General features: G+C 45.2%; 1 protein-coding gene across 2 annotated transcripts; it reads left to right on the top strand.

Moving 5' to 3' along the window:
- The first annotated feature begins 1830 nt into the window (after positions 1 to 1830).
- On the top strand, positions 1831 to 17066 carry GP2 (glycoprotein 2). 2 transcript variants are annotated; one of them, XM_032157035.2, is made up of 10 exons: positions 1831 to 1924; positions 4010 to 4450; positions 5314 to 5424; positions 7808 to 8019; positions 8523 to 8671; positions 9858 to 10103; positions 10905 to 11067; positions 12205 to 12289; positions 13502 to 13546; positions 16931 to 17066. In XM_032157035.2, exons 1-10 carry the CDS (start codon positions 1831 to 1833, stop codon positions 16987 to 16989), a joined length of 1605 nt encoding a protein of 534 aa, XP_032012926.1. In that variant the 3' UTR covers positions 16990 to 17066. The 2 variants fall into 2 exon arrangements, with proteins under 2 accessions (XP_032012926.1, XP_058296258.1); XM_058440275.1 differs by lacking the exon at positions 4010 to 4450.
- The last annotated feature ends 1497 nt before the right edge of the window (positions 17067 to 18563 follow it).

Genomic DNA, 18563 nt, shown 5'->3' with positions numbered 1-18563 from the left:
TGCCTTCCAATCTCTAGGGCAGCCTACATATCAAAAGGGATTTACAGGGGCTACTCTGATGCTTCTTTTGTCCAAGAACCTTTGTCTGTCCTTTGCCGTTCCAAAATCCATCATCACCAAATTAGCCATTCCAAAACTCCTCAGCATTAGAAATCTGGAGTTGGGTAGATTCTATGGACCAAGAAATGGAATTTTACGGAAACATCCACACTCCCTTCCTTCCTTTCCTATGTGTCCTCTTAGTCTAACTGGCCCCAAGCTCAGTGGCCTTCAGACAGAAGCAGAAATGTTCCAAGATGATTAGCTAGGAACACAAGGTACAATTGAAAATCCATTGTGCAAACAAGTGCCTGTTTGATTTTCTCTTCACTTCCCTTTGGGTATTAAGCTATCTTTCAATTCCTGTTTGGTTTCTGGTAATAAATATGGCACCAGTTTCATTGATTGATTATGAAGATTAAATGTAAGAAGTCAGGGATGCAAAACAGTGCCCAGCATGTTCAGCATTCTGCACACAGCACTATTGTTTGTAGGAAGCATTCCCACATGCTGAGACAGCTGGAAGGGTTTACACTGTGAGGGGAGGGCCCTTCTTTCACCATCCTTTGTGTAAGTGGCTTATCTCACCTCCACTCAACAAGCCCAGTGTATGGCCTAGAACTCCCATCATACCTGTGCACCAACCAATTGAGGAGAGACACATGGGTGGGAAACTGCAATAAAAAGACGGCCCACAGCAGGCTGCATTCCCACGGCTGGCCAGAGGTGGAGGAACGCTTTGTGTTCTCATCCGAGGTAAGGCCTGCTTTAAGCCCCAGGAGGCTTCCTCCTGATCCTGGGAAATCTTGATCCACTGGACATGCTAGGATTCTTTGTTTCTGGAAATTTTTAGAACTCAGAAAGGAGTTTGGACCCTGGCCATTGTCAAGTGCTCCAGGTACCACTCTATGTCCAACTCAGCCATGCTTCCAGTCATCTGTGATGCTCCAGGCCTACAGATGCCACCCTCTTCCTTGTCCCAGATATTCCCACCAGGGAACTAGGTCACTATTGGGATCTCATCTCTAAGAATCACCAATCCTGGATGCTCCCCTATCCCTGCTGTCTCATAGCATACTCATGATATCCCTGGCCGAAACCGATCTCTATTTTCCACTGAAGTCTTCCAGAGGTTGTAGGAAGTTATCCAAAGATTTGGTCATTTAGGGAAAGGATTTCCCAGAAAAGCAAATGCCATCCAAATGCTGGCAGGCTTTTTTGCAGCTCTTTCTTTCTGCCTCACTACCGCCCCCAACCCCCATTGATTTTTTTATTCATCGTTAATCCTCTACTGAGTACTCCTTGTGTGCCAGATTCTGTACTAGGAGCAAGGAACTTGGGGCTCGGTTTGGCATGGTTCCACACTCACAGAAATCTACATGCATAGAGGACATTTCAGGGGGCTCTTAGCAGCACCCAGTGCATAAAACTAAGAAAGGGCAGCCATTACTTTTGTGTGCAGGTATTCACAGGTACCATATCCCTCTTTCTCTATCCAATCTCCGGAGAGCCTCTACTTCCACCTGAGCAGGGACCATCCTGAGACCTTTCTAGGACATTCTGCAGTACTAGCCAGCTCTAAGCTTGCCTTTGGTTTGCTTACTGTCAATTTTGTCACCCATTATCTCACTCCATCTGTCCACAAGTCACACCTACTTTGAAACAATGCAGCTCTTTATGAAGGAAGTCAATGGATCTGTTTCTAAGAACATAGACATATGCCCTAGGCTTATCTGGGTCTTTCCTTTCCCATAGCTGCATGGGAAGTCTGCATAAAGCAAAGTGACCTGCATGCCTCACCTTATGGAAAGGATGGTGGGCTCTGGCCTCCTGTGGCTGGCCTTGGTCTCCTGCATTCTGACCCAGGCATCTGCAGTGCAGCAAGGTAAGTATTCTGCTTACCTGGCATCTCAGATGTCAAGGAAGACCTAGCAAGTGAGGATAGAAGTGTAAAGAAGGTGGCTCGGGTAAGGAAGAGGAATTGGCAGTTCTAAAGCAAAAACTCAGAGCTAGAAGTCAAGGGAAACATAATGAGAAACAATGGAAATCAAGTCACAGTCTCTCAAAGAGCCTAATCAGAAATTCCCCTGAAAGGGCAGTGGGAGCCAGTTAACATAACTTCCCATGCCCATATCTTTGGGAGATCAGAGAGCCCAGATTAAAGAAGATCAAGAAATACATAACTCAGTCACCTTGTACTGGCAAGTGCCTTCTCCTTTTCCTGAAAGGGCTAGATTAAGTGATCTCTTTATGAAGTGGGCAATTCAGATACTTGCAGAAAGGAGTCTCAAGCTTAGAATTAGAGCGCAAATTTCAGCCCTGTGGAGGAGGGTGGGAGAGGGAACTGAGCTCATTGGAGGCCTCCAGTGGAAAAATACAGGGTGTGCAAGAAGTACTCTAAGAATAACAAATGCAGTGATTCCTTGTCTTAAAATAAGTACATGCATGAGCAAAGTCTGAAAATCTCTTTTTCCGAAAGGCCCTTCTAATGTGTATTATAAGCATGTGCAAAGCTTGAAAATCTCTTGTTTTAGAAAGCCCCTTTAATGTGTATTGTAAGCACATGATCCTGTGTGTGCACTTAGCTCCTCTTCAGGCATCTACAGCATTCAACAAAACAGAACTAGAGAAGAGAATTAGCTTGACCCTGGTGCTGTGCTTGGCATTTTACACATATTATCACATTTAATCCTCTAACAATCTTTTAAGGCTTTCTTTCCCCAAATGAGGTGTATATATTCCAAGATGATTCTGGGGGTGCCTGGCAAACTCTTAACAAGCTTTTAATGGCTGTATGTTTATTTTGTATGCATATCTAAAAAATATAACTAGCACATGATATCTATGTTATCACAGATATTATTCTTTAAGATGAAACTAATTCTTAAAAGATAATCATTGAAAGAAACATTTTAAGTCAATAGTAAACACATGTATGACAAAGGTCATGACCCAAAGCATAGGAATGGATAAAGTTCGAGAACCACTGGTTCACAGGTGTGGTTTTGCCAACGAGTCTCAGGGGACTTAAGTCACCTGCCAAGGTCACCCAGCCAGCAGGTGTGGAATTGGATTTAAACTCAGCCTGACCAGCCTGTGGTCTTCCTCCTTCACTTCTCTGCCTCTTCATACATCACAGTTTCTAAAACTGTTTTTAAAAGTGGTAGATCAACAATCAGAAATGGTCTTGTTAGATCAGTGGTTCTCAATTGGGGGCGATGCCCCCAAGAGGACGTTTGGCAATGCCTGGAGACCACTTTGGGGCATGCTGCTGGGATCTGGTAGGTAGAGGCCAAGGATACTCCTAAACATTCTATAACACACGGGATGGCTCCTCCAATGAAGAATGACCTAGCCAAAATGTCAATACTGCCAAGGTTGGGAATTCTTGCAATGGATTGTGCTACTGGTATGGAAAAATGTCTATGTTATATTAAGTAAAAAACACAAGTGGAAAAAAAGATGTTGCACAGAATTAAACTTATTTTTATTTTTAAGAAAGCAATATATTTTAAACTTGCCTAAGAAGAAGGCTATATAACAAATTTATTGTTACTTCTGAGGATGAGATGGGCTTATGACAACTTTCATTTCTGCTTTATTCATTTTAATGATGTTTGAGGTTCTTTTTCAGTGAGCCTGTATTACATTTATAATGAGAAAAACAAATATTGGTCAAACAAGGCTGCTGTGCATGGATGCACAGGAAAGTACTTTGTTACTCTGAGTCAGGGAGGGAGGCTGTGCAGGACGGTGGCCCTAATGTCCTCAACGCCTGTAAAATACCACAGAAGGTCCTCACTGATTATTCTGCCCCCAAGGTGATGAAGTTGATGTTTAACTAATGGATCATGTGTGTATTGTCCTCACTGGAGTCCTTAGCACAGCCAAAATAGAGCATGGAGGGGAAAAAATCCTGTAGGTTCTGGCATTGCTCAGTAAACCCAACTGCACTCTGTCACTTTCCCAGGTTACGGAAATCCCACTGAAGCCAGTTCCTATGGGCTGGACTTGGACTGCGGAGCTCCTGGCACCCCAGAGGCTCACGTCTGTTTTGACCCCTGTCAGAATTACACCCTCCTGGATGAACCCTTCCGAAGCACAGAGAACTCAGCAGGGTCCCAGGGGTGCGATAACAACATGAGCGGCTGGTACCGCTTTGTAGGGGAAGGAGGAGTAAGGATGTCGGAGACCTGTGTCCAGGTGCACCGATGCCAGACAGACGCTCCCATGTGGCTGAATGGGACCCACCCAGCCCTTGGGGATGGCATCATCAACTACACTGCCTGTGCCCATTGGAGTGGCAACTGCTGTTTCTGGAAGACGGAGGTGCTGGTGAAGGCCTGCCCAGGGGGGTACCATGTGTACCGGTTGGAAGGCACTCCCCAGTGTAATCTGAGATACTGCACAGGTGAGCAGCAGAGCCCTGGAGAAGGCAGCTATACAGCCAATGAGATGCCCCCAGGCTCAGTAGAGTGAGTGGAGCAAGTCAAGAGGAGACAGGAAAGGATGCAGAGCAGCCTCGACTCAGCTCCTGCCCAGTGAAAACTCAATACAGTGGTTGTCAGACCTTCCAACATTTCAAGCCATAAATTCCCATTCAAGGGTGAAATTTCCCAGTTTATAAATGTGCGTAGCATAAAATCCAGAACTCATGTTCGTTCCAATTTTGGCTCCATTTGAGAAGCTTAATTGGCCTCCCTGAGCCTCAGTGTTCTGATCTGAAAAAAAAAAAAAAAAAAAAGTGGGGGTAACAGCAAAAATAACAGCTAACACATAATGCTCACAATGTCCTTGCTGCTATCCTAAGTACTTCAAATGTATTAACTCGTTTGATCCTCTCCTCGGTTCCATGAGATAAGTGCTACCTAATTACCCCAATTAGGGGCACAGAGAGATTAAGGGACTCTCCTAGTATCACAGAGCTGGAGCATGGTACAGCTGGGATTTGAACTTGGCATTCTAGCTCCAGCATCCATGGGCTTAACCACCATGCTGTCCTTTCTCATTTTGATTGAACAGGCTAATACATTCCTTGTCCTTAGAATAGAGTCTTGCCTATAGTAAGTGTTCAGGTGGCAGCTTTAGGGCTCTCACTTATCCCATTGGACTGGGAGTCAGGAAACCTGAGTTTGAGGCTTGACGCTTCCACTAAGTATCACACAACCTTGGCAAGATTCTTGTGCCCTGGTGGAATGAGAGGATTGGACTTGGGGGCCTCAAGTCCAGCCCACACTGCATTCTGATCTTCTCTCTCCATGCCCTATCACCTAGACCCATCCACCGTGGAGGACAAGTGTGAGAAGTCCTGCCGCCCCGAGGAGGAGTGCCTTGCCCTCAACAGTACCTGGGGCTGTTTCTGCAGACAGGACCTCAATAGCTCTGGTGAGCGGCTCACTGGGCAAGTAACTACCATCCTGAGTGGGCAGGGCAGGAGGGAGGGAGCTTTAGAGGGTCAAGATAAGGTATAAAGCAGAGTGAGTGGCATGGACCTGAGGCCAAGGGAATGTGGGCTCTCCAATCCATTTGCTGTAATGCCAGTGGGTTTGCAAGGATAGGAGGGCAGGGTTGGAGCAAATTTCCAGGTCAGCTGCTGGGCCACGGCCTCAGGAAATGTTTCTGACATGGGCAGGCTTGACCCCTGAAGGATGAAGGCACTGAAGATGATAATTCTGCAAATGTAGAAGCTATGTTTTCATAGCCACAGGGTCTTCATGTCAGGGACATGGGCAGACTTCTGGGGACAAGTCACTGTCTCTGAGCCTGAATGTCCTCATCCGTAAAATGTGGATAAGGTAATAATAATACCCACCATACAGGACTATTATGATAACTAAATCAGAGCAGTCCAATTGGGCAGGCTCAGGGGGTGATGAATTTCTCGTCCCAGGAGGTAAGCAAGCAGAGTGTGATGGCACATGGGTAGGGATGTCATAGACAAACAAGCGCTAAGCCCTGGACAGGGGATGGATGAGCCTCCCGCTGAGATTATTTCCCTCCATCACTGAACTCTAACAAGGGCCTTTGATCTAGCCCTTGGCACAAGCATGCCTTCCTCTGAGCACACTACAAGTCCCTATGGAAGAGAGAGTGTTTTAGGCAGCAGGACAAGAAGGAGCATGACACATTTGGAATACGGAGCCACAGTATGAACAGGGCGATGCTTAGATGTGCCCGGCAGGAGCACCCTGAGAAATGAGGGGTAGGGAACAACCAACAACCTTGATCTCCTTGAAGACTCTTTCTGCTCATTGAGTGGATGAGGCCCCAGAGAATCAGTGTGGTTTTCTGGGGTTTGGGCTCATCACAGAGTCAGACTTTGGGCTTTAAGGAGGCCCTCCCTGTACCTGGATGGGCTCCAAGGACAGCCTCAGCTGACTGAGTGAGCAGGTGGCCTGCCTCAAGTCTTCATCAGTGGCCAGCACAATGATGACTGTCCAGTGGACCCCATTGCTTGCAGACACATCCCTCTGTGATCTGACTTTCACTTCCTTCTCCATCTCCCACACCCCGCTCTCATTGTAGGTTCCTGCGCCTCTGAACTCTGAAATTCCACAAATGCACACTGTCCCCTCTATCCCATCTCCATGCTTTTGCCTCTCCTGTTACCTTAGCCTGGGATGCTTTCACTTGCTTTACTCACTTGCAAAACTCCTACCCTCCTTTCAAATTTCATACCACTGTGAATCCTTCCCTGGCTTCACCAAGAGACTTAGATAGACCTTCTTCTCTGCTCCCCCTCCATCTGTACATACTTCTGTCTGTATATTTATCATATTGAAGTGTAATAAACTGTTGATATGTTGGTGTTTACACAAGACCAAGAAATCCTCATGGGCCGAGTCCATGCCTTATTTACTTCGTGTTGAATGCACCTAGCATTTGAGACGGTGGTTGGTAAAGTGGCTCATGCCTGTAATCCCAACACTTTGGGAGGCTGAGGTGGGCAGATCGCTTGAGGTCAGGAGTTTGAGACCAGCCTGGCCAATATGGCAAAACCCCATCTTTATAAAAATACAGAAATTAGCCAGGTGTGGTGGCGCATGCCTGTAATCCCATGCCTGTAATCCCAGCCTTGGGAGGCTGAGGCAGGAGAATCACTTGAATCCAGGAGGCAGAGGTTGCAGTGAACTGAGATTGCACCACTGCACTCCAGCCTGGGCAACACAGCAAAACTCTGTCTAAAAAAAAGAGAGAGAGAGAGAGAGAAGGTGGTTGGTAAATATATATTGAATCAGTGCATTAATGAATGCAATAGAAACTGTCTTCCTATTAGTTTACTATTTGTCTCCCCTATTCAAATGTTAGCTCTATGAGAGTGGGAATTTTGTCAGTTTTGATAAGTGTTGTAGTCCCAGTGCCTGGCAGATAGTAGATGCTCAAGAAGTTGTGTGTTGAATAAATGTTGAGTTAAAATATGATAGCTCTGAACTTGGTCAGATGTGCTGACTCAACAAGGTAGCATATATCTAACTTCGATTCTAGTATGGAATGCAAGTCCGTCCTGCCTCCCCAAATAACACAATCCCCAAGGGGATCTAGACCAAAAAACCTTAGCCAAGCCTGCACATAGTACGCTTGGAAATCTTGAATGAGGGGCCCCCTTTGCCAACCTCACCTACTGCCGGCCTAGGCATGAATTCCATCTGGATCCCTGGGACCTTCTAGTCTATGTAATCTTCTGGGTCATGGAGACGTTACCAAAGAGTAGGGAAAGTAGGCTTCCAGACTCATGTCCATTCCACTTGCCTTCATCTCTGCTTTGCAGATGTCCACAGTTTGCAGCCTCAGCTAGACTGTGGGCCCAGGGAGATCGAGGTGAAGGTGGACAAATGTTTGCTGGGAGGCCTGGGTTTGGGGGAGGAGGTCATTGCCTACCTGCGAGACCCAAACTGCAGCAGCATCTTGCAGACAGAGGAGAGGAACTGGGTATCGGTGACCAGCCCCGTCCAGGCTAGTGCCTGCAGGAACATTCTGGAGGTAAGTGGCTTTCACACCACTGCTGCCAGAAGGTATGTGTTGGGCTGATGGGACCTATCATAGTAGCTCTGAGATCTTGGACAAGCCATTTAGCTTCCCTGAGCCCCCAGGGTTATGTGAGAGTGCACAAGTTGGTTTACATAAAGAGCTTAGTATAAGTCTGACATGTGAGTTTCATAAATGTAAGCTACAATTATGATAATTTTAATTAGGGATGGTGGGGGAGGGATGCACAGAGAAGCAAGTTTGTTGGTTCCTGACTCTTCCCAAGGGTCGATAATTTATCGTTCTAGTTTTTTTCCTGGTGTCCTCATTCCCCTTCCCATAAAGTGTCAGTAACACTGAAGGAGGAGGTCCCTTGACCTCCATGAGCTCAAGAAGGTAGGGTGGCTGCATGGTTAAGCAAATTGACTCTGGAAATCAGATCTGGATTTGATATACACCTACATACACATACACATAAACGTCTGTGTGTTTTTGTTTTTGTTTTTGTTTTGCCAAAGAGAAATCAAACCCATGCCATCTACAAAAACACCCTCTCCTTGGTCAATGATTTCATCATCAGAGACACCATCCTCAACATCGACTTCCAATGTGCCTACCCACTGGACATGAAAGTCAGCCTCCAAGCTGCCTTGCAGCCCATTGTAAGGTATGGCATTGACCCTTGCCCTTTGACCCATAACCCTGGCAATAGTCACATCACGCTTACTTCAAGTGCAGACTATGATGTCCACACCATACTGCCAGTCTCCTTCAGGAGCCTCCAGTCATTCAGTCATTCATTCCACAAGTACTCATTGATTGTGTATTAAAGGTGTTCAGCATGAACAAGGCAGACATAGACTATTCTGTGGATATTAAAGATTGTTATAACTAGACAATGCAGCAACGTGAAACAGTGCTTACTAAATGTGCTAGAAAATAAAAACACAGGACAAGTTTATTCACCTTGAGGAACAAAGGTATTAAACAACTAATTAAATCAATAATTACTTATAAGCAAGATGAGTGCAATGTAAAAGAAACGTGGGGTACTTTGGGAGCAAGCAAAAGGGGTTCCAGACCTCTGTTGGTGGTGGGTTTGATGGGGACAGAAGAGCTTCCCTGCAGACGTGAGATTTAAGCAGAGACCAGCTTTTATCGGATAAACAGGTACCCCCGTCCCCAGCAGAAATAGCAACAGACAGCAATTTGGGCAAGGGCTTTTCTCTGTTTTGTTGTGTTTCTGTGCCTGAAATGGGGCCCTGTTAAATCAGTTCCTTAGCATCCCTAGACTTGCCAGGGGACTTTCTGAGATGTCAAAAATCCAGAGTGCCCATCTTATTCCCTATTGCTCCCTGGGATCACAAAGCAACAGGATCAGAAGATCAGACATTTTCTAATTCAGTGGTTTCCAGATGGTTTGGTGCTGGGGCTCCTGGTTCATAAAAAATCAAAATGAAAGCCATTTATCTTGTTAAAATTGGTGCTTCACTGAAGACTGTGGGTGGAATGGAGGGAAGAGATCTGTTGCTAAAAAACGTGAACACACAGAACTGGTTCTCAGCCCCACTCTCCAGGTGAGAAGATGGAGGTGTACACTCAGTTACTCCCTCAGCAAGGGAGATGTGTGTAACCTGTCCTGCGGGGAGGATAGGTGGAAATCCCGGAGACAGACTTGTCTGTCAAGTTGAGTGCCTAGAAGCTAATAAATGCTCAGTTTAAACGACTGAGTGATTAGTTCACTTAAGGATCCAAGATGTGTGTCTTTGCCTTCGTAAGTGTGTTAAGTAAGTGCAGGGCTTGATTTATGTTGTTCTCTGAGGTTTCCACTCCTGTGGCTTTCTTTTTCTCAGTTCCCTGAATATCAGTGTGGGCGGGAATGGAGAGTTCATTGTCAGGATGGCCCTCTTCCAAGACCAGAACTACACGAATCCTTACGAAGGGGATGCAGTTGAACTGTCTGTTGAGTCCATGCTCTATGTGGGTGCCATCTTGGAACAAGGGGACACCTCCCGGTTTAACCTGGTGTTGAGGAACTGCTATGCCACCCCCACTGAAGACAAGGCTGACCTTGTGAAGTATTTCATCATCAGAAACAGGTAACGAGCAATTCTGGAATTATCATTTGGCCTTACTAACGTTTACAGGAAAGTGTTCATCTCATCCATCCCCAGCAGACATGTAAGTTGTATTACATATCATAACCACAATCTTTGACCCAGAAATATCACTCCTGAGATTTCAGCCTAAAATATTAATACTAAATAGGTGGGTAGGGTAAATCAATGTCAATATTTTCCATTTCAATATTGTTGATAACTTTGGCAACAGGCTCATTGTTCAAAAATAGGGAATCAATTTGGTAGTGATGAATTATTACACAGAAGTGAACACTGGTCAATATGAAAACAATATGATAAATGTTGTGGGGTGAAATATCATTAAACATGCCCAGCTGACAAAAACAAGGGAAAAATGCATTTCTATAGATCATGATTTAAATTATAGTAATAATCCTAGCTAATATTTGTCATCGAGCTTAGCTATGTGCCAAGCAATATATGTGGATTATCTGATTAAATGCTCACATCAGTCTCATAAAGTGTATATTACTGTCTCCACTTTACAGATAAGAAAAGTAAGGCTCAGTAAGGATGAGTAACGTGCCCATAATCACTTAGCTAGAACACGGGTCAGGCTAGAATATAAAACCGGTCTGTTTCACTCCAGAGACTGTGCCCCAAATAATTTAAGCCATGTGAGCTTATGGATAACATCTTGGAGGAAACAGAGGAATAGAAAAAGTCCGCGTTATCATGATGGAGGGAACCCGAGCGACTCTTTAATTTTCTCCACTGATGTTTTTAGAAGTTACACCTTTGCCCCTGTCACCCTCCCAGCTGCGCAAATCAACGTGATTCCACCATCCACGTGGAGGAGAATGGGAGGTCCTCGGAAAGCCGGTTCTCAGTTCAGATGTTCATGTTTGCTGGACATTATGACCTAGTTTTCCTGCATTGTGAGATTCATCTCTGTGATTCTCTTAATGAACAGTGCCAGCCTGTGAGTGTCTCTTTGAACTGAACTCTTCAGAGCCTGGCATGGAGCCTGGTACCTGATAGGCTTTCCGTATATATTTATTGGAATTATGAATGGAGGGAGGGTGGGAGGGAGGGGAAAGGGAGGGAAGGGAAGAGAAGGGAAAGGGGAAGAGGAAAGAGAAGGGGAAGGGAAGGAAGGAGAGAAGGGAAGGGAATGGGAAGGTGAAGGGGAAGAGGAAGGGGAAGGGAAGGTTAAGGAAGTGGATGAGGAAGGGGAAGGAGGAAGGGAAGGAAGGGGAAAGGGAAGAGGGAGGGAGAAAGGAATACAAAAGGGATGGAGAAGGAAAGGAGGGACAGGGAAGGAGAGAAGGAAGGAAGCAGGATGAAGAGACGGAAAGAGATGGATAGGTGTATGGATGGGAGGGAGGGAAGAATGAAGGATAAATAGATAGACTCTAGGTCTCCTGAAGGCCCATATCTAAGCAATTTTTGTGTCCCCAGGAGGCAGATTTGATAAAGAAATCTGTCTACTAGATTCCATTGGCATCTTTTAAATGATTATAATCATAGATGACTTTTTTAGCGCTTGCACTTTGTCAAGCACCATGCTAAAACTTCTGCATACCTTTTCTAATGTAACTCTCAGAACAACCCTGTAAGTAGATTATTTTATCTACTCCACTGTGAGGGTCAGAGAAGTCCTTTCCCACAGGGCCACACACAGTTAGAAAATATCAGAGCCAGGGTGTGCCCCAGCCGAGAGGTGACTCCAGTGCCCCTGCTCTTGCCTGCATTTGGAACTGCCTGTGAATAGTTGGCATTTTCTGAGTGCTTACTTTGTGCCCACGTGTTGCAGGCCATCTCATTTTCATCTTCACAACCAGGTAGGTATTATTTAGTCATTGTAGAGAGGCAAAGTCATTGGCCCCAAATTATATAGCTAAAAGAAAGTCTGTACTTGATGAGATTCAAACCCAGATTTGTTTGGCATGACAGTGATAATTTTCTAGATTGAGATAACCACAGCATCGGAATTAGGGCCATAGCGTGAACCAGTTCTGGATCCAGTTCTTGGTCCAGAGCTGCCCATTGTAGAAGCAGTCTGGATAGAATCCAGGCATTTAAATTTTGATATAATAAAAGTTCATTATCCCTACAGTCTTGCTCAAGAAGTCAAGTCCGCAGTGAAGTACCGGCCATCGACCTAGCCCGGGTTCTAGATTTGGGACCCATCACTCGGAGAGGTAAGGGGCCAAATCCCAGTGACAAGACCAGCTGGCTGAGTGTTGACAGTTAACCACAGATGCCTGGGGTCACCAGCCCAACTTCTCAGGGCTTTTCTACCACCTCAGTCTGACCCTTACTGAAAAACCTATTCTTTGAGATGCTTTGGGTAATAACAACAATATTGTCATTTGGACCTCCTGTGTGCTTAGAGACCAGGCTAAGCTCTTGCATCCATCAATTCACTTAATCCTCCCAGGCCTGTGTCCATTTTACAGGTGAGAAACTAAGACTCAGAGAGATTAAGTGACTCGCCCAAGATCCCCCTGCTCATGAGTGGCTAGAGTTAGGATTGAACCCAGCTCAGTCTGATTCCAAAACATGTGGCTTTTTCCTTATTCCACCTGCTTCCAGGCCGCCATAATTCAGTTCCTGATGGGAGAAGTGTAAGTCCTAAATCCCGTTTAAATGCAACTTTGTTTTCTGGTGAATGACTGTGTTTTCCAAAATTCATTTACGGTATTCTGGAGCATAATATAGGGGAGGCTTTCCAATGGCTCCTCATATTTTCATCCATCCTACTCATGGGTTTACAGTAGTGTTTAGTTAGTGTTTTTATTTCCACCAAGATGGAGAAGTGGAAGAATGAAAGCCTTTTTTTTCCCCTAAAGAAATTAAGATGCAGTAATATTGGTAATAATAATACCTTCTTTGTGCCTGGCACTTTGTCAAATGCCTTTGTATGCATGATCATTTCCATTCTCCAGAGCAAACGGAGGCTGTCTCATGAAGGAGGCTCTGCCCTGAGTTTTCCTACCATTTTACTGAGCTCTCAACTTGAAGCCTCAAGTGGCATCACAGGGTAACTTGGTGAATGTTAAGAACTTTCACTTTTGAATCAGACATACTGGGGTTTGAATCCCAGCTCTGCTACTGACTGGCAAGGTCAACTTGGTAAGTCCCTTAACATCACTGAGCTCCAGTCTTCTCATCTGTCAAATGGGGATGAGAATACTTTCTTCACAAATCTGTTAGGAGGATTAAGTCTAAGATGCATGCAATGTGTCTAGAAAGGTGCCTGTGCCAGATCCTAGATGCCCCCACAATGTGGCCACAAACTTGCCAGTGGTTGTGATGGCCAGGTCTAGGAGGATGTGAAGCAGTTATGGCCATAGTGTTGCAGTCACTGGAGCATGACTGAGGAAACCCACCCCTTCTGCTCTTGTTCACAGGTGCGCAGTCTCCCGGTGTCATGAATGGAACCCCCGGCACTGCAGGTACATCATTTTCTCATGCCTTTCCCACAGCCTTCTCAACTCTCCTTTCTCTTTTCAATTCTGCCCCTTTTATGGCCCGGACCGTATGCTAGGGACACTGACATTAATCAGACCTAAGATTGGCCTTTGAGATGCCCACAGTCTAGTGGAAGAGAGTCCTTTACCAAGAAATATATACTGAGCGCCTACTGTGTGCCAGGCCTTGTTCTAGGCACTGAAGATGTGATGCCAAACAAAATAGCCCAGGTGCCTAACCTCATAGAGCTTATGCACCAATATGGAAAGTAGAAAATAAAAAGTAAACATGGTACTTTAGAAATAAAAGAAAGTGATGTGATAGAAGAGTAATAATGCCTTAAATAAAATAGAAGTTCATTTCTTTTTTTCCAAACTCAAGAACATTTTTTTTTAAATTCATTTTACTTTAAGTTCTGGGATACATGAGCAGAACGTGCAGGTTTGTTACATAGGTATACATGTGCCATGGTGGTTTGCTGTACCCATCAACCCGTCATCTAGGTTTTAAGTCTCGCGTGCATTAGGTATTTGTCCTAATGGTCTCCCTCCCCTTGCCCCCCATCCCCTGGCAGGCCCTGGTGTGTGATGTTCCCCTCCCTGTGTCCATGTGTTCTCATTGTATAGATGTTAATTTCTGTCACACGTAAATGAAGCTTAGAGGCAAGCTGTCCAAGGCTAGTGGGGCAGCACCATAAAGCTGTCAAAGACCCAGGCTCCTTCCAACTCATGCCTCCACCGTCTTTGAGGTGTGGCCATCATCTTCATGTTCCAAGATGGCAGCCAGAGCGCCAACCTTTGTATCCAGGCAGCAGGATGGAGGGAACAAGGAAGAAGCCAATGAGTGTTAAAAGACATTCCTGAAAGCTGGCACCTTATACCTCCACTTACATCTCATTGGCTGGTGCTTGGTCACATGCCACACCTTGCTGCGAAGAAAGCTAGGAAATGTAATCTTTACTCTGGGTGGGCCATGTGCCTAACCAATGTTTGATGGCTTTATTATCAAGGTAGGAAGGAAGAATGACTATCAGAATGGATAAGTGGTCAGAAAAACTTTCAGAGTAAGTGATGTTGAAGCCAAATGAGAAAAATGAGTCGGAGGTGCAAATGTTAGGGGAATGAGCCCCATACGCACGGGAACATCAACAATTCATTGCACAAGTGAGACTGGCACTTGAGCAAATAAATGACAAGCAAGTAGATAGTACAGAAAGAGTACATAAAAGGCTAAATAACTGTATTGGATATGGTCTGGAAAGAATTTCACCAGGTAGTAACATCTGAATGGGGTTTTGATGAATGACTTGGAGCTAAACAAGCTGACTAATAAAAGATATATCACACACACACACACAGAGAGACAAAGAGAGACAGAGAGAGTGATAGATAACATTTTTACATTTTTAACATATTTATAGGGTACTAAAAATATGTTTTGGACAAAATGGAAAGCACATACTCTTAAGATTTGCTTTCCCACAAAATGACCTATACTGGTGAACCCAAACATGAAAAGGTTCTTTCCATCCTCAAAGCCCAAACTTAGACGGCAGTTTTTAAATTTCCCAAATAAGTCCAAGATGGACTCTCTATGTTCAGTGCTAGCATTCAGAAAATGCTAAGAAAAGTCACGCTCATTGAGAGGAGTGGTTAGAGCTCATTCTAAAAGCAGCTTAGGCCAGGTGCGGTGGCTCATGCCTGTAATCCCAGCACTTTGGGAGGCTAAGACGGGCAGACCACCTGACGTTAGGAGTTCAAGACTAGCCTGACCAACATGGAGAAACCCTGTCTCTACTAAAAATACAAAATTAGCTAGGCATGGTGGCGCATGCCTGTAATCCCAGCTACTTGGGAGGCTGAAGCAGGAGAATCGCTTGAACCCGGGAGGAGGAGGTTTCGGTGAGCTGAGATTGCGCCATTGCACTCCAGCCTGGGCAACAAAAGTGAAACTCCATCAAAAAAAAAAAAAAAAAAGCAGCTTGAAGTCAGGAACCTCAAGTCTTATTCCTTTCTGCCAGTCCTTCTGGTTAGCCTAGTGCCTGGAACAGTGTGGTTTCCCAGTAGAGTTTGCCGAATTGACTAATTTCTAGAATGGGTGGTGGATTTTGGACACTTGTGGACAAGGAGGGGATCAGTCTGATGTTGAGGCAGCCTACCCACCACAAGAGGGCACTTTTGGTTTTCATTGTCTGCTATCACAATCATCTTTGATGTTTTAGAAATAATTGAACATCAACCTATTTTTATAATTATAACTTTTTGTCATATACTGTTCTGAAATTTATGATATTTCTCTCCTCACTTCTAGGACATCAGCCAGTTACTTTGAAATTGGGGTAATGGGGAGATTTTATAATTTGCTAGTATGGCAGGAAGGCTCACATGTTTCTCCTAGGCCCTCTGATACAAGACCATTATCATCTGGGATCCACGTCCTTCACTGAAACTGAGTACACAGTGATGTGCCAAAGAGATACAATCCCAGCAGAACTAGATCTTAGAGTCTAGCTTTTAAAACCAACATTTATATAGTGTTTACCATGTGCCAGGCAATGGTCTCAATGCTTAATATGAACTCGCTCATTTAAGCCTTACAAAAATCCAGTGAAGTCACAGGTGCTATTAATATTTCTCTTTGGCATACAGGAAAATACAGGCAGAGAGGTTTAATAACTTTTCTGGGACTGCCCAGCTAGGTGTAGAGCTGAGATTCTAAGCTAAGTAATCAGGCCTCAGAGGCAGTGCTTTTTAACCTCTGTGTCTTTCTACCCCTTCGGTATTAGTCAGCGTAAGTAATGCTAGCTGCTGTAACAAACAGTCCCTAATCTTCTGTGTCTTTACACGACAGTATTGTTTCCCACTAAATCACTGGGGGAGGGGATGCAGTTCTGCTCCATGTAGTTGTCAGGAGCTCGGGCTTCTACTACCTTCTGGTAACTTCTGGCAACTCCACTATCCCCTGCAAGTCTTATCTTGGATCCTCTGCATCTGCTCCCTAGATGGTTGATGAGAGAACAATAGGATATATAGGAGGCTTTAAGGATCAGACCTAGAAATGGCACAGATGACTTCTATGCACATTTTATTGGCCAGATTCAGTCACATGGCCCCATCTACTTTGCAAAGGACACTGGGAAAAATTGCCTTCCTGTGTGTCCAGAGGAAAATGAAAAAAACGGTTGATGATTAGATAGCTTTGCCTCTACCATGTGAGTCCCAGAGACTAGAACTAGGACAGAACTAGGCCAGATATTAAAGGTGCTTTGCCTTTCTCATCCTTGTGTTGCGAAAGACAAAGAGGCCAACTTACATTTGCTCCTGACTCCCAAAGCCCAACACTTGACAGTCATCTTTCTTGTATTTCAGGGTTCCTGGTGGCCTGGCCTATGGTCCTCCTGACTGTCTTCCTGGCTTGGCTGTTCTGAGAGCTCCGCTGGGCATCTGGCCTTGAAGTTTGTGTTCTTCCCTCTGGCAATGGCTCCCTTCAGCACTTCTGCTTTCCACTCCAATTCACACAGTCTTGGTATTAACAGACTCAAGGCCAGGCTAGGTTTAGGGAAAGGGAAGAGCCTTCACCTTCTTTAAAACTCTCGGCTGGGCGCAGTGGCTCATGCCTATAATCCCAGCACTTTGGGAGGCTGAGGCAGGTAGATCACCTGAGGTCAGCAGTTCGAAACCAGCCTGGCCAAAATGGTGAAACTCCGTCTCTACTAAAAATACAAAAATTAGCCAGGCATGGTGGCAGGCGCCTGTAATCCCAGCTACTTGGGAGGCTGAGGCAGGAGAATTGCTCGAACCCAGGAGGTGGAGGTTGCAGTGAGCTGAGATTGTGCCATTGCACTCCACCCTGGGCAACAGAGCAAGACTCTGTCGCAAACAAAGAAAAGAAAGAAAAGAAAGAAAGAAAGAAAGAAAGAAAGAAAGAAAGAAAGAAAGAAAGAAACAAAGAAAGAAAGAAAGAAAGAAAAGCAACATAGTGGGGTTCCTGTCAATCTGTCCTGGGCTGCCCTTCTCATTTGTTAATGGGACCTTGAAAGCAAGCTTGCTAGGTGCCCTCCATGGCTCCAGCCTTTACCGGAATTGTGGCGCATGTTTTTAACTTCAGGGAAGAGGTATCCTGTCACTGGGGTATGGGATGAGCATGGAGAAGAGGCACCGGCCATGATTCCTTCCTAAGCATCTCCTGTTCTAACTGCTCATGAATTGAAGAAACTGACCCTTGTGTTCACTCTGCTTCCTCTGATTGTTTCTATCATGGTTTCCGAAAATTGCCATGGGAACATATCAAAGGGCCACTTTTGGAGACTCTACTCCAGGAAAAACTAGTCCCCATAGCTCCCCTATCCCCTACCACACCACAGACATGCTGTGACTTAGAGAACTACACAAACATCCTTGGGACCTAGATGCTGGAGGAATGACTTGATTTTGATGCAGAAACTCCATCACGCAAGGGAGTACCTCTCACTGTAAACAGTGCTGTGCTTGCTCTGAAGGGTTAAGCAAGGAGTCCCAGCAGAAGTAATGCACCAGTCCTGCTATGGGAATGTAACTGCAAAGCCTAGGAGATGGGTGAAGTCCCTTTCTGGAGACCTTTAATGAGTACTTCAAAGCACTCGACAAAGATGCAAGAAATAGAGCATCACACATACACAGGCATTAATACTCACGGGAATATAGATGCTGACATGTGTACACTGACTTATGCCCTTCCCACAGCTACAGATAAGGCCTCACAAAGTTGGCCTCAGAGACACATCAGGAACCAAGGTGGACCAGCAGGTGCCGAGCGTGTGTATCTGCTTGGAGGAGAGGTTCCAATGTGCTGCCTTGTTCAGGGATGGTGTGGTTGCAAGAAACAGAAACCCATTACAATTTCTCAGGCAAAAAGGGAGTTAATTATAAGGACATAAGAGCACAAAGTTCAAGTGCAAGAGATACATCCAGGCTGCACAAGCTCCGGGAGTGGGGTCTGGCAAGGCAAAAGAAACCAAAGTTT

The sequence above is a fragment of the Hylobates moloch genome, unplaced genomic scaffold (genome assembly GCF_009828535.3).
Source record: "Hylobates moloch isolate HMO894 unplaced genomic scaffold, HMol_V3 SCAFFOLD_6, whole genome shotgun sequence".
Lineage (NCBI taxonomy): Eukaryota > Metazoa > Chordata > Mammalia > Primates > Hylobatidae > Hylobates > Hylobates moloch.
The sequence above is the reverse complement of the archived record's forward strand: the minus strand, read 5'-3'. Positions and strand labels throughout refer to the sequence as shown.

Excerpts from the sequence above, each read along its gene's own strand:
- GP2 (XM_032157035.2), top strand. The coding sequence starts at position 1,831 with ATGCCTCACCTTATGGAAAGGATGGTGGGCTCTGGCCTCCTGTGGCTG. Across the intron at positions 1,925-4,009 it reads GGCATCTGCAGTGCAGCAAG|GTTACGGAAATCCCACTGAA; the intron begins GTAAGTATTCTG and ends TCACTTTCCCAG. Across the intron at positions 8,020-8,522 it reads CCTGCAGGAACATTCTGGAG|AGAAATCAAACCCATGCCAT; the intron begins GTAAGTGGCTTT and ends GTTTTGCCAAAG.